The sequence below is a fragment of the Passer montanus genome, unplaced genomic scaffold (genome assembly GCF_014805655.1).
Source record: "Passer montanus isolate IOZ18808 unplaced genomic scaffold, ASM1480565v1 scaffold10, whole genome shotgun sequence".
In the NCBI taxonomy this organism is placed as follows: domain Eukaryota; kingdom Metazoa; phylum Chordata; class Aves; order Passeriformes; family Passeridae; genus Passer; species Passer montanus.
This window is the reverse complement of record NW_024356505.1, coordinates 9603201-9616638: the sequence shown is the minus strand read 5'-3', so window position 1 is coordinate 9616638 and position 13438 is coordinate 9603201. Positions and strand designations below refer to the sequence as shown.

The window sequence follows — 13438 nt, the reverse complement described above, 5'->3', positions numbered from 1 at the left end:
TACAGGTTTTAAACATCGGTTTAACACATTTATGCAAAGTTCTTCCCTGAATTTTAGCCATGGAAAGAAAAGTTTTACCATTTGAGAACTGGTTAAGAATAAAGCACAAATATGAGGAGGAATTGCAGGAGATGCTGCAGTACACCAGGCCTTTCCAGACAATGGTGCAGCCAAGCTCTCTGTCTGTCCATTTGAATGCTTTGGTCCAAGATGTCACCATATATTTTTTCCTAGTATTTTAGTACATTGACCCAAATATATTTCTTAATGAACAGATATTTATTCCACGCCTCCTGTGTCTAACACAGGTTTTAGATTTGTTTCTTGTGTGTTGCCAAAAAAAAGTCAGCCTTAGAAAGCTTCCTGCCCTGCCCCTCTAGGGGGATGGTTCTCAGAGAAGCTGCACCGGTGGTGTTACAGGCTCAACCCCAACTTTGGGGATTAGGGAAAAAGGCTTTTTCAGCTTTTGTTTTGTTCTGGCATTCCTCTAGCCTTCACTTTTTACCAGCCTGTATTTCTTTGCTGGTGTCCTGGCTTGCAAGGTCTCATAAAATTTCTTCAGGGTCCTTCATTGTTTACCCATGACTCTAGGGAGGTGTCACCCTGAATGCAGGAGTTCTGCCTGCAGCCGGAGGAGCTGAAATTGGTGACACAGCCTTCCAGAGCCATCAGCAAGGAGCTTCACTGAGATGCTGCTTCCCCAGTGGGTGCTGCTGCCAACCAGCAGTGTTTGGCTGCTTTCTCTGCCTGTACCTCACTGCTTTCAGCAGATGCACTGGTGTGTGGCCTGAGCAAAGCCCTACAGCAATGCCAAAGAGAGGGCAGCTCCCTGTTTTCCCAAACTCAAACAGATCTGAGACTCTGAAATGCATTTTTCATCAAATTGTTTGTACCAGGGCTCCTGCTGTGGCTTTCTGCCAAAATAACTTCCAATCAGTTTAGCATCTGTTTCCAGTGCTGGTATTGCCAGCTCGTCTGTAGCCTTCAGAGACCAGACGTGCCTCACATAGTTTCCTATAGGTCAGAGCTTTCCACTTGCTCTCTTGCTTAGAGCTGGTACCCACCTCTTCCTGCAGGCAGGAGGAGCTGGGCAGCGCCACCTCTGCTGCCACCCCTGGCCCACCTCTCTCTCTACCAGAGGTGACAGCGGCTCTGTGGCCTCGGGTACTCGAGCTCAGTGCTCCATGTAGCACACAAGGGAGCAGCAGCTTTCCCAAACCAACTGAGCAGCTCTGCCCCATGAGCATGATGTGCCTGGGTGCAGCAGATGTCTGTGAAACCTGCGCCCCTCCGAGCCCTGGGCCAGCTGGGTGAGGCTCTTGTAGCATTCACATTCTCTGGAAAAATCCCTTCACCCAGGATTCTTCTCCTGGGAACCTGAGAAGCCTCAGAAAAAAGGAAAACAATTGTCTCATTTGCTTCTCCTGTATTTGCTCGTGTGTGGAATGTGTTTGGAGATTGTTTATCTAGAGGTGACTGTTTCGTTGGATTCTGGTGTGAGTTGTTTTGACTCTTGGCCCGTCAGGGCCAAGCTGTGTTGGGACTCTGGAGAGAGTCACGAGTTTTCATTATTTTCTTTTTAGCATTGAGTAAGTATCTTTTCTGTATTCTCTAGAACAGTATAGTTTAGTGTTCTTTAATATAATATAGTATTATAAAGTAATAAATTAGCCTTTGGAAAACAGTCAGATTCCTCCCTGCCACAGGGGTCGCCTGCAAATGCAATAGGCTTTCCTGCCAAAAACCCCCTCACCAAGAGCAAGGGCCTGCTCTCCCTCACAGCTTTGTTCTGTGCCCCTGGTGAGAGGCACTGACAGTTCTGCCTCAGCAGATGTGCCAGCCGGGCACAGGAACCTTCTTGCACGTGCTCCTCTCCTCATCGGGATGTACTGAACGTCCTAGTCACCCAGTGGGCCATGCCAAGACATTTCATTATTTATTTTCTTCAGTCCAGCTTACTCAATTCCCTTTCCTTCCCACTAGTCTTTTAAGGGTCTATATTCTGTCACCTTCCCTCTACAGTGCACTTTCAGAGTATAAATAGTCACAGTTAGTTATCCACTTCATCAGTCATCTTGAGCAGGCTGCTCTCCCCTGGGGCTCAATCCAGCCCCTGGGCAGAATCTGGGGAAAACCCTGGGCTATTTCAAAGCACTTGGACATGCTTCTTGTCAGCCAGCCAGAAGTTTCTTCATATAGCACTTTGTTTACTCATGTAAGTCTTGTGTGTAGAGTTCATATATCCAGACTACGCTCCTTCTGAAACAGGACTCCCTCCTGTCCAAGCTCTTCCGCTTTGGATAAAGTAATTAAATATTAATTTACATTTTCTTAACCCTATATTATCCAGCAACGTTCTCAGCCTATGAGTATGTAGCTGTTATCCATCCAGGGAGAGGATTTATCTGTCCACAATCATATTTTTTTGTTTACCAACTCTCTCAAATGGAGCTCTCCTTTCTTTTCTATTGATAGAGATGTCTAAGAACAGATAAAACCAGGATATTCCTACACCAGTGGAACTTTTCAAAAACAGCTATTTGTTACCACCTTTTTATTAAAACAGAAATAGACACACACAAAAAAAAAATCTGCTGAGGGAGTCTTGCCTTAAAGAAATTTCTTATGAGCTTCAAAGTTTGGTGGAACAAAGGCAGGGCCTGGAAAGCTCTGTTTATATCCCTAAATAAATATAGGGCATATATAACCACACTGGTAAATTACAGCTAATAGGCTTATGTCCTTCAGCCTCAGTTGAGCCACAGGTGTTGAGGGTGTGGGGGGAACTCCTTCCACTCCCAAACCCCCATGCAATTCATCTGCTGTGGTTACAGCAGAAATTAAGAAGCCATCAGCCTTTACATATATCCATGTGCTGTCCAAGCAGACCACCCTGCTGGGAAATGTGGATGTGAGCGTTGTAAGCAAAGAGAGGGACCAGAGCCACGGGCATCACCCCCACCATGCTGCAGAAAGCCCCCCACGGCCTTCTGGGGGCTTTGGCAGGAAGCTTTAGCTCTGTGTACCCTGCAGCTGGAGCCCCAGCATCCTCAGAGCTGCAAAACACAGGGGCACTACTGGTGGCAGTTTAATCGTCCCTGCCACGTGGTTACTCCCTGACAAACCTATGGGACATAATTGCTCATCAAATAATGTGATAGAGGAGCAGAGGACAAACATTTGACATCTTGATGTTAGCATAACAGCTCAGTCTCAGGCAGCACAAGGCAGAGCTTGCTGACCCCAGGCAGCAACAGGTACAGCTCTCAGAGCTTTATTTAGAAGCTGTAATCCTGCAGCCTTTCACACCAGATATTGTCTTGCTCAAAAAGTCCTGGCACAGAGCGAGCCTCTCTGCCCTTCCCTGTGCCCACTAAGACCAGCTGAGATTGCCAGCTTTTCCCACTAGTCCCATGCTTCTGCTTTGGAGCTGAGCTGGGTTTGACAACCAACCTCTGCTCAAATGACACAAAACAGTAACTTGTCATGATGGTTTATCTGAATGTACTGGGGCATCACAGTTTACACCCAGCATTTCACTGTATTTCACAACCAGTCACCCTGTAGATCCTGGCCCATAATATACACATTTCAACCAGCCAGTTCTCTACAGTTCAGTTGCCTGAACTATTCTGTTTCTCACCTCTCATCAGTCATCCTCCCCTTTAAATCTGCTAACTCAAAACCTGAGCAGTCCTCAATGTTCTCTTTCTTGGCACATCCTGTCCTCAGAGCAGTAATAGTGCCAGGCAGGTAAAATGTCAAACCCAGCGGAAATGTGTGAAACAAATTTACATTGCTGTGAAGCATCAGGGTTGCCAGGCTCCTCTATATCCCCATTTGTCCATCAAATAACCTCCAAGTGGAAGGCATGGGAACATAACCTGCCCCAAATGTCTGACTGGCTCAGCACAGCCTCTCCCAGCTCATGCATGATGAGTTTCATGGGGCTAATCGAAATGAGCAAGGCAGGGAGCAATGGTAGCTCTTCTCTTCCAAACAAAATTAGTCACTAAAGAGTTTCTGAGATCCCATAAAGGGTTCAGGGAACAGGTGGGGTTCTCAAGTGGTTCTCTTCTTGCTGCATCAACTTGGGGGTGTTCTGGTTGGGAGGGCAAAGGAAAGTGAGTGTTACATGCCTGCATTTCCATGGTGTAAGTCAGCACTCTGAGGTGGCTCAGTGGGAAATTCCACTGGGTGTCTCTTCCTCCCAGGAGGGTGACAGTGAATAACCATCAACACCCACTCCCCTGTTTACCCTACAGAGGATGCTACAGACCCTGACAGGGTCTGACTGCTCTTCAAGACAAATTCTGAAAGCTTCCTCCACACCTGGCACAAGGGTCAAAGACACCTTGCCATGGGCTTGAATTTAATGCTGATGTCAGTTTTGTTCCCTCATTGAATGGTGACACTTTAGACCGGCAAAGAGAGGGTGATCAGTTGCCAAGCTGCTAAATATACTAAACATGCTGCTGTGTGAGTAGGTTCATGTTACCTCCTCTTCCTCCTGGCTGATTTATTGTGCCATTAACTCAGATTCCTGCTCTGAGGAACCTCTGTGTTTGTGGTATCACAGACCATCCAGGCAGGCTCCAGCTGCATCTGCAAAGCAGCTCAGGGAGTGCTTTGTCCTTCCCTGTGTCCTGCAGGACATACCCCCAACACCATTAGCCCTGGGGACAGCACTGCAGGTGGCTTTTCCTGAAGAACATGAGATGCTGTGGTGCACATGTGGCAGCATGAGGCCCCTTCCCAACCCAGCCACACTGGCCAGAGTGGCTCCTGCTCCATGCAATGCCCTGCATCCCTTGGCTTTGCTCTCAGTGGCTTTGAGGGGTTCAGCTCCATCATTCTCCTTCCCACTCCTTTCCAAAGAAAATCCTGAGTAGCACTCCATGCAGGAGGGCCACTTGCTCAGTAGCGTGTGGGAAGGCTGCAGCAAAATATGTCTGTTTAAACCCTCTTCTCTGTCACTGGAGAAGATTATGCATCCAAACTGGACCCTCTCTCAGATGCTCAGGGAAACTGTCAGAGTGAATTAAAAGCTGTAAAAGGCCAGGGCTATAACTCAGTGCCTTTTAAGTGCCAAGATTTTGTCAGGGATGGAGAGAGAGAAGTAGCCACTAATGTAATTTCCATCAGGAGTACACTCCTCTAATATAATTTGCCCTGGCCATCCTTTCAAGTGCAGCCTTCCCTGGCTGGCCTGGTTCAGGGCCCTCCTCCTCAATGCCCCAGTAATTATTGATGCAATGAAAGCATGTGCCCAGGCTTTGCTCTGGCCTCTTTGGCCCTGGAGTGACACCAGCCTTCTGCATAGAGCACATTGCTGGGCATGTAACTGGACATATTAATATTGTGAGGGTTTTTCACTGATTATGTTCATTAAAGACACAAATGGCCCATTTGCTTAGGCTTTGTTCCTTTTCTCTCTTTGGTTAAGGCCTGACAGTGCTCTAATGGTCTGCAAGTTCTGTGGTCTCTTGCCAGATTAATAAGCATTATTACTCTGATCCAAATTCCTGATCTAAACTTTACATTCACCTGCTGTCTGTCCTTTTGTTGCCTGTAGAACTGTTCAATAGCCCTTTATTCTGTGCTTTCCTTGCAAGGGAATGGTTTCCTGGGAAGGGACCCTTGCTTTGTCATTTCCATCTCCTTAGGCAAAAGCTATGAGACAAAGAACTTGAAAGCCTTTTAGAAACTGCTCTCATTGCCTCACCTTTTGTGAATTAAAATGTCATTTTTCCAACAGGTCTTTAAACATCTCCTTGCAGCATTGTGTTTGATAGAATTAAATATCAGCAAAGAACCACAGCACAGCACTGGTTTCCTTCTCTTGGGTTTATTTTGCTCATCTTTTTAAAAGACATCTCCTGATTGTATGTGGCAACCAAGTGTATTGTATTGTCCCCGAATGCAGCTAACTGGGGACTTGCTAATGTTATTCCTCATAAACAGCTGGTGCTCAAGGACAGTTCTTGGGGACTCGCAGTTTAAGGATAACCATCAATCCCCTCTCTCCTTGTACAAATGGGTGGGGCTGAAGTGGGAAATTCATCCTACAATTTTTAGAAGGTAAGGACCATGGCCAAGGGGCTTTGCTGTGGCATATGGCAGGGCTGTCACAAGCAGAAGGTGTTAGAAAAGGGATGGTGTGAGAGACTGAAGGAGAAGCTGATGAAATCCAGCAGAGCAGCAAGGGCATTGCAGAGCTTTCAGGAGGATATGAACATTGGTGTCTTTAGAGGAAATAAGAAGAAAGAAAGAAAGAAGAAGATGAGGTGCATGGCCAGATTTATGGGCAACGACAGATTTGACAGCTATGATTTTGAACAATTTGAAGGGAAGCGAGAAATGACAAATGACATAGGCTTTTGGGTGCCAGAGAGGTGAGTGTCACAGAAGCTGAGTTTTTAGAAAGGACAGGCAGAAAATAGACTCACTTATTCTCTGTCTGTCAATACACTTTCTTTTCCCCTGGGGACAGGCAGGACTGCCCTTCTCTGGAACTCCCTGTTATACACAAAAGCCTTGGGACAACAGACTCCCAGGCGGCAAGGCAGGACCCTCTTCCCAAAGCCTGGGTGCCAGTTTCCAGGAGTGCCCAAATCCCAGCTGCCAACATCACTATTCCCATTGTCCATCAGCACCCGAGGCTGCTGCTTTCTGTTTCACAGCCATCAGCTCAGCCTCTGATAGAGAGTTACAAAGCAGCCAGTAAATACATTATCAGGTAGCAGGAGGAGATAATCCCCCAAACCACAGCCCAAGCCTTATTAAAACCAAGAACATTACAGATCCCAATCAGAAATCAGTGGAAGTGGAGCTGTTCTGCCCGTGGCGTGCTGCAGGGGTCAGTTTGGGGGTGAGGCAGTGGCAAGCCCAGGAGCAGGGGTGCACAGTCACACTCCCAGGCTGTGTGCATGTGACTGTGCCCACGCAGAGCTGGATCCCACGGCAGGCAGGGAGAGGCAGCAGGCATGGGAAAATAGGTGTTTTTTGCCTCCCCAGCATCTTAAACTAGGTAATTATATTTAAAACTGTGCTGTTAAAGCCAAAATAAGTGAAAGTAAGGACGTAGGGGAACTAAGGTAGCATGATTTATTGACATGAGCTGCTAATATACCTAGTAGGCAATTACATATATTTAATCATATATTAAGTGCAAACCAGATTTTTTTGTATACATTAATACAGTGCATGACATAATTCTTTGTACTTGCCTAGAGTTGCATACTAATCATTAGAAAACTCTCCCACAAGTGTATGCAGCTACAAAAGTCCAGTGAACTGAAATATTCCAATTGACTTCTGAACCGGTCTTGGCACAATGTTTTAAGTTCCCAAACTCAGAGAAAGAGGGAAAACAATTTGCAGCAGACCAGACATCAGCCAGCTGAAGAATACCCAATTGATGATAAATCAGGTATGTCAGAAATGAGGGCAAAATATTTCTTTTGCAGCATTTTAAATACTTTACACCTTCCCAGGTGTCTTTCTCATGCTTTATCTTCTGAGGGGAGCAAGATAGTAATGGTAGTATGAAACTGTTTTTTGTTTTCTTATATTTGACATTGCTTTGTCCATTTAAAATCCATGCTGTGCAAGTGTTCCCAGACTGACCAGGCTGATAGGCCCCTTTCTGAACATGAGCAGTACAGTTTTACCTGGGTGACCACATCTCCTTTCTATGATCCATGCACGTCACTTTGTTATTTCGATGTCCTTTGGAGGTAGGAGCTTTTAATGAAAAATTATCCAACTAAAAACTAAAGGTGAAAGGCCACTGGAATTACCAACTTCTCAGAGAATCCAGACTTTTGGGGGGTTGAGATTAAATCCTTGGAGAAGGTGAGTAGTTCAGATGGAGTGTCTCCACCCCAGGATGGTAACACCAGCAGATTCTGCCAGGGGTTCACCCAGAGGGATGGCCAGCAGGATGTGCTCCTGGGAGTGTGTTTGTCCTCGAGAGTCTCCCAGCAACCAGAGCCTGCTCCTCGTGCTGTGATGCTGCTGCTGCAACCTGCTGCTTGCACTAGCACAGGAAATTAAAAAGGCAGCTGTGCTAGTGCCCAGATTTCCAGAGTTTGTGGCAATTTTCTTGTCCCAGTGGTTCCTGGACCTTTTATTAAGACCTCAGTTAAGAAAAAAAAAAAACAAAAAAAAAAAAAACCCAAAACAAAACTGTTGAACTGGGCTACAAATGCTGGTGACTTGGCTTCATAGCAACATAAATAGCCCAGGTAAGTGATAATCATGAAGAGTACACAAATTTTCGTTCTTTTTTTGTTGCTAATTGGTGATTTCCAATATCACTTTATACATGCATAGTTAATGTCTTCTAGGCAGGTGGCAAAAGTTGCATGTGTTTGATTGCTTTAATGAGTTATCATTATAACACAACATCCACCTTTATTTAACCTCTACAGAAGTGCCAGTGTCAGCGCAGCTGTTGCAGTGCTGTCACTGGCAAGGACAACTCACACATTTCACACAGTCCTGTACAACATTTACCACAAAGCAGGAAAGAGTGGCTTGTATGAAAGTAATGCCTAGTTTTAAGGCTTTTAGTCCTGAATTCTGCACATACTTGTTTCATTTTCTGTTATAGACTGTTTTTCATGTAACACTTAATATGCTTTCCATGTGAAATTTGCTCTTCACGACTTGCTAATAAATAAGCATATCATTACCCTGACTCAAATCAGAGCTGATATAGTTGAGAGACCTTCCCAAAAACCAAAAACCCACATGTACATTGCACAGCATGACCGAGCATCCCTGAAGGCGCTACTGCGCGGTCTGATTTACAGCGATACAAATGAGAGCACACACGGTGGCAGAAACAGCCCGTGGCAGAGGGGGAGGGAGCACAGGGGGTAACTGGGAATCGAATGATGATGGTTGGGTGGACAAGGGGTTGCAAATGCAAAGACCTTCCAGTGTGGACACCAGAGAGAAGACAATGTGTACATGGCTGTGGTTTCAGGCAGGGATCGGATGCTGTCCCAGCTCCTTGGGGTCAGGCAGAGCCCAGCCAGCTCAGCACAGAAGAGAAAAATACAGAAATATGTTCTTTCTTTATCTTCCCTCCTTGTCTGATTTTCTCCTGGGAGAGAACTTCTTGGCTATTTCACAGTTTATTTGTCCAGTTTGTCCTTTGTGGTGTGTTTTGCTGGCCTCCTGTGACTGCTCATGGTGCACAGACACACAAAGACAATGCCTTTGACTGAAGGTGATGTTAACCAGCTTATTTGACTGATTTGCTGATTCTGAAAGAACTTTAACTCCTTTGACCAATGAAGGAGCATTGGTAACCTTAGAGTTGCTGGAGTCATCTCTAGTGGATACAACACTTGCTAAGTTCACAAAAGTTCCTCTAAACACTGCATCCAGGATATGCTTTGTGTTTATGCAGAGAAGGGTTAAAGGCGAAACCCCTGAAGAGATTATATTTGGGTTTAACAGTGCTAAGTCGAGGTAATTGTTACATGACATTCCTGGTTAATGAAACTCAGCTTCCAGTAGTTTAATGTTGCTTTTGTGATGGAGAGCAAGTTGTCATCCGCAGCCGCATGGGAGTCTCACTGGCACACACAGCTTGACATTTATTTCTCTATTAAGACAGGATGCAGTGGTCCTATTTTTCCTTATCTGACAAATCTATATTAAAAAAAAAAATCTCAGAATGGCCATCAGCAGCATGATGTGTCTTTGTTTGTTTTCCCAGAGGTGGGTGGGGTTTTTTTGTCCCAGTCCTTCTTGGATAGGTGGTAGTGTAGCACCTAGCACCCCCTAGGCGTGGGATGCTCCCCACCTCTGCTCCCCTCATGTGAAGTATCGACACTGTGTGGAGTCAATGTAGCAGTAAGAAGTGCAGCGCAATTTCCCGTAAGACCTGGAATAAAAGAGAATATCTCAGTTTCAAAGCACGGTATGGTTCACTTACATGGTTCCTGGATGTAACTCTCCGTAGGAGTGAAGAACCCCAGAATATGCATATGCAGCAGCATATGGGAAACAAAACAGGAGGCCAATTTTCATCAGTGCTCGACTACGTTCTCCTCTGTCAGCAAAACAGACGTCCAGGAGAAACTATGAGTGAAGACTTAACTCCCAGTAATGTCAATTAAAAAAAATAAAGTCCCTGTTGGCATCAGGACTACAGCATTTCATGGGGGTGGATGAAAAAGGCCCTGGCGCTCACCCATGGGAGCTGTGGAACAAAATATCTGAGTCTCTGAGTTAAGTGTTTTTCCAATTACTCCCAATAGCTTCAGCAGGCATGACTGTGCCTGTCCTTTAACTTTTTTTTTCATGTACTTGAAATAATGAGAGTGGCACATATAGAAATAATTTTTAAAAGAGTGAATTGAAGAGTCCTTGCAAAATAATGAAAACCAGAGATTTTGTCTTTCTACTGACTTAAACTGAGCAGTGACTCTACCTACTGAAGACCTGACCAGAATTGTTAATAAGAATTTAAATGAGTTTTTATTGCTGGAATAACCCAAAGTGAATAACCCATGCACAACATCAAGCTGTGGACTAAGCAGTTTTAAAACTATGTCCTAGGATAACCCACATTCTCAGACTAACATAAAATCTGAAGAGAAGGTGTGTGAAACAGGAGGAGGGATCTGTGGGCTGGAAAGAGTAAAAAATGGGAAAATCAGTTGCAGCAGAGCTCTTGGAGGAAAGGTTACTTCGGGGTAAAACTCCCATGGGAGTGTCATACTCACGTACTCAGCCCACTTTCTCATGATTCACAGCTTTTTCTTTAGTTTGGCAGATAATTTGCAGACTACACACAAAAATAAAATATCTCAGTTGCTCTTCAACAACTTCAATATACAAGCAAAGTGAAATTTATAAAGTTTTCTTCAGCTTTTGTGGTGCTATATTGGGCGCCAAATTTCAGACTCTTAGAAGGGAATAGTTTTCACAGTAGAGAACAACTCCACATTGTCTCAAGATGAGGTCTCTGTAAAATGTTTCAGTTTTGTCAGGTTGACTGGTCTGGATTTTAGTAATCTCTTATACCAAAAGTGCTCCGACAATTACAGTGGAAGGATTAGCACAGCACTAGATTTACAGAGACATCCTGTGGTTTCTTATTCCTGTCAATTAGCACATTATTGTTCCCTGAATGATGAGGGCTGTGCACATAATTTAATTTGCAAATTAAATGTTTCCTGTTAGCCACTAACAATACCTGACAGCTAAATAGAGGTGCTGCTGTTGGAGGCAAAACGCTGACCAGAGGAAGCTGCCTAAACAAAGGCAGAGAAGGCCAGTCAACAGTAAGCAGATGTTTTAAATGAAGGACTTTGCTACACAGATGCATGGCTTTGCAGCTGCTGGTGAATGCATTTCCTGCACTTTGGAAAAGCTGACAGATGACTGCTTGATTCAGAAGCAAACACACCCCCAGAGTACCCATTAATGGGAAGGCCAGCAAGAGGTTGGTAAAAGCCTGTGGTTTGGCTGTTGTAGGCTTTTTTTCCTTCAGTGTGATCATCTTGTCATACTTTTCTTATGTTATGTCTGGACATATATTAATAAATATAAGGAAATCTTGGCAAGAAATAGGCAACCATAGGTCTATGTGACCTTCATTTGTTTTGTACAGTAAGGGGCATGTACTTCTTACTGTGAAATGAGATTTAGTCCTTAAAGCCAATGATATACAGAAATAATTTGATAGACCACTGTTAGTTGCAGTGGTCCCAGTGGACCAAGATTCAAGTGGGTGAAACTCCTCTGTTTTAAAGCTGGTAAAGAGAAAAAGAGAAAGGAAAACACACACAAAACCCCCTCTCCATAAACAAAAACCAAAACACCCCACCAAACCAAAGTGAAGACCTCCTCTTACATACCCAGGAAGGTATGTTCTACATGTCAAGTATCCAAAATCCATCCCATCACAGTCTTCAACCCCCTCGTGCTTGTAGCCATCTCCACAGTAAGCACGGCGACACCCTAGTGAAAAATAAAGAAATAAATACCTTCCAGGCACTTCACATGTAAAAGAAATAGGTGAAGTATCTGGAACTAGCTTTTCAAGGTTAAGTATAAAACAAGATATTTTGGGGAAGGCTTTCTGTAAGGACTGTCTTAGGAGGAGCAGTACTCTTCACTACAGAGAATGTACTTTTTAGCCTAATTTCAGTGATGAAGGGAAAGAATGGATAAATACTAAAAATAATTACTACAGAATTACTAATTAAAACAGCACTTATTCAAAACTTATTATTGCCATAGATAATTGCCATCAAAACAAGTTAAGGGAAACATAAAATAAAGTTAACATAAATGATTCGGGGAAGCTGCAATGTCAAAAAAGTAATCCTAGGTGGTTAACTGGCTTGAAAAGCCCAACCTAGACCTTTACCAGTTCTGTGAAATATCTCTGTTTGTCTGCTGTGAGTTTTCACATATGAACAGAATTATGCAGCCTGTCTATAAAGAAATAACATACATAAAGGTTGCCAAAACCATGTTTTTCCCACTGCTGACTCCTACTGACTTGTGCGTGAGTGGGATTTGTCACATTTTTTCATGGTGACTGACATGTAGGCTGCAGTAATTTGTGGGTTTGATTGCCATTTTAGCAATTGGACTTTGATTTTGATATCTTCAGCATATAGAGAATGACTTTCTAACATGAACAAATTCATTTAGTTAAAATCCCTTTGACATCTGGGAAAATCCATTGGTGTTAAGCAAAGGATTAAAAAGACACTCAGGAAGAGGGAGTTTTTAAGAGACTAAAGTGGGTTGTTTACAAATAGAAATTATTAATTAATTGCACCAAGGATGTGTTTGTCAGAAATTGATACTTCTAAGACCAACAAGTCTTTTTTACAATAAAATCCATTTAACACTTGGCTAGCCTTTTCCTTTTGGTTCAGTTACAGGAGAAGAATGATGACAATGTGCTCATTTCCAAATAACTCAATGATGGGTCACATCAGTGTCAGAAATCTGTGTACTGCAAGGCCTCCACTGAGGCTTTGCCCTGTGCATAGCACAGAGAGCACAATGTGCCCTCAGACACAGAGTGCATAATTTCTCAGGCACTAGAACTAATGAACACTATCTTGCCACATGGTTGTTCCCCATGGCTGATTGCAAATTCTAATTTAATCATTTTCTCATGTCTGGAAACAGGAGAGATGTTGTCTGCTGTCTCTCTGGAGTACTCTGCAGTCAGGCAAGTTTAGTAGGGCTTTTATTTATATGTCTCCCTAGACTTGGTGAAATGGGATTGCCTTTGAAATCTCTTTCCTGTTGTCATTGAGAAGTTGGCTGGGATTCCTAAGTCATAAGGGGAAGGGTGGTGGTGGACAGGTGGATGGAGAAACTTGCATAAGGCATGGCTGCATACACCCCATTTGCAAAGTCAGTGAGTGATATATGAAGGAAAAGT

General features: G+C 44.0%; 1 protein-coding gene across 1 annotated transcript in view; it reads right to left on the bottom strand.

Moving 5' to 3' along the window:
• Nucleotides 1–9414: 9414 nt before the first annotated feature.
• COLQ (collagen like tail subunit of asymmetric acetylcholinesterase) overlaps nucleotides 9415–13438 on the bottom strand; it is a 38956-nt gene continuing 34932 nt past the window's right edge. Inside the window, exons 16-17 of the mRNA XM_039708816.1 lie at nucleotides 11886–11988; nucleotides 9415–9904 (exon numbers count right to left, since the gene is read on the bottom strand). Coding sequence (XP_039564750.1) covers nucleotides 9835–9904; nucleotides 11886–11988 — 173 coding nt within the window. The 3' untranslated portion in view covers nucleotides 9415–9834. The remainder of the gene's footprint in view (nucleotides 9905–11885; nucleotides 11989–13438) is intronic.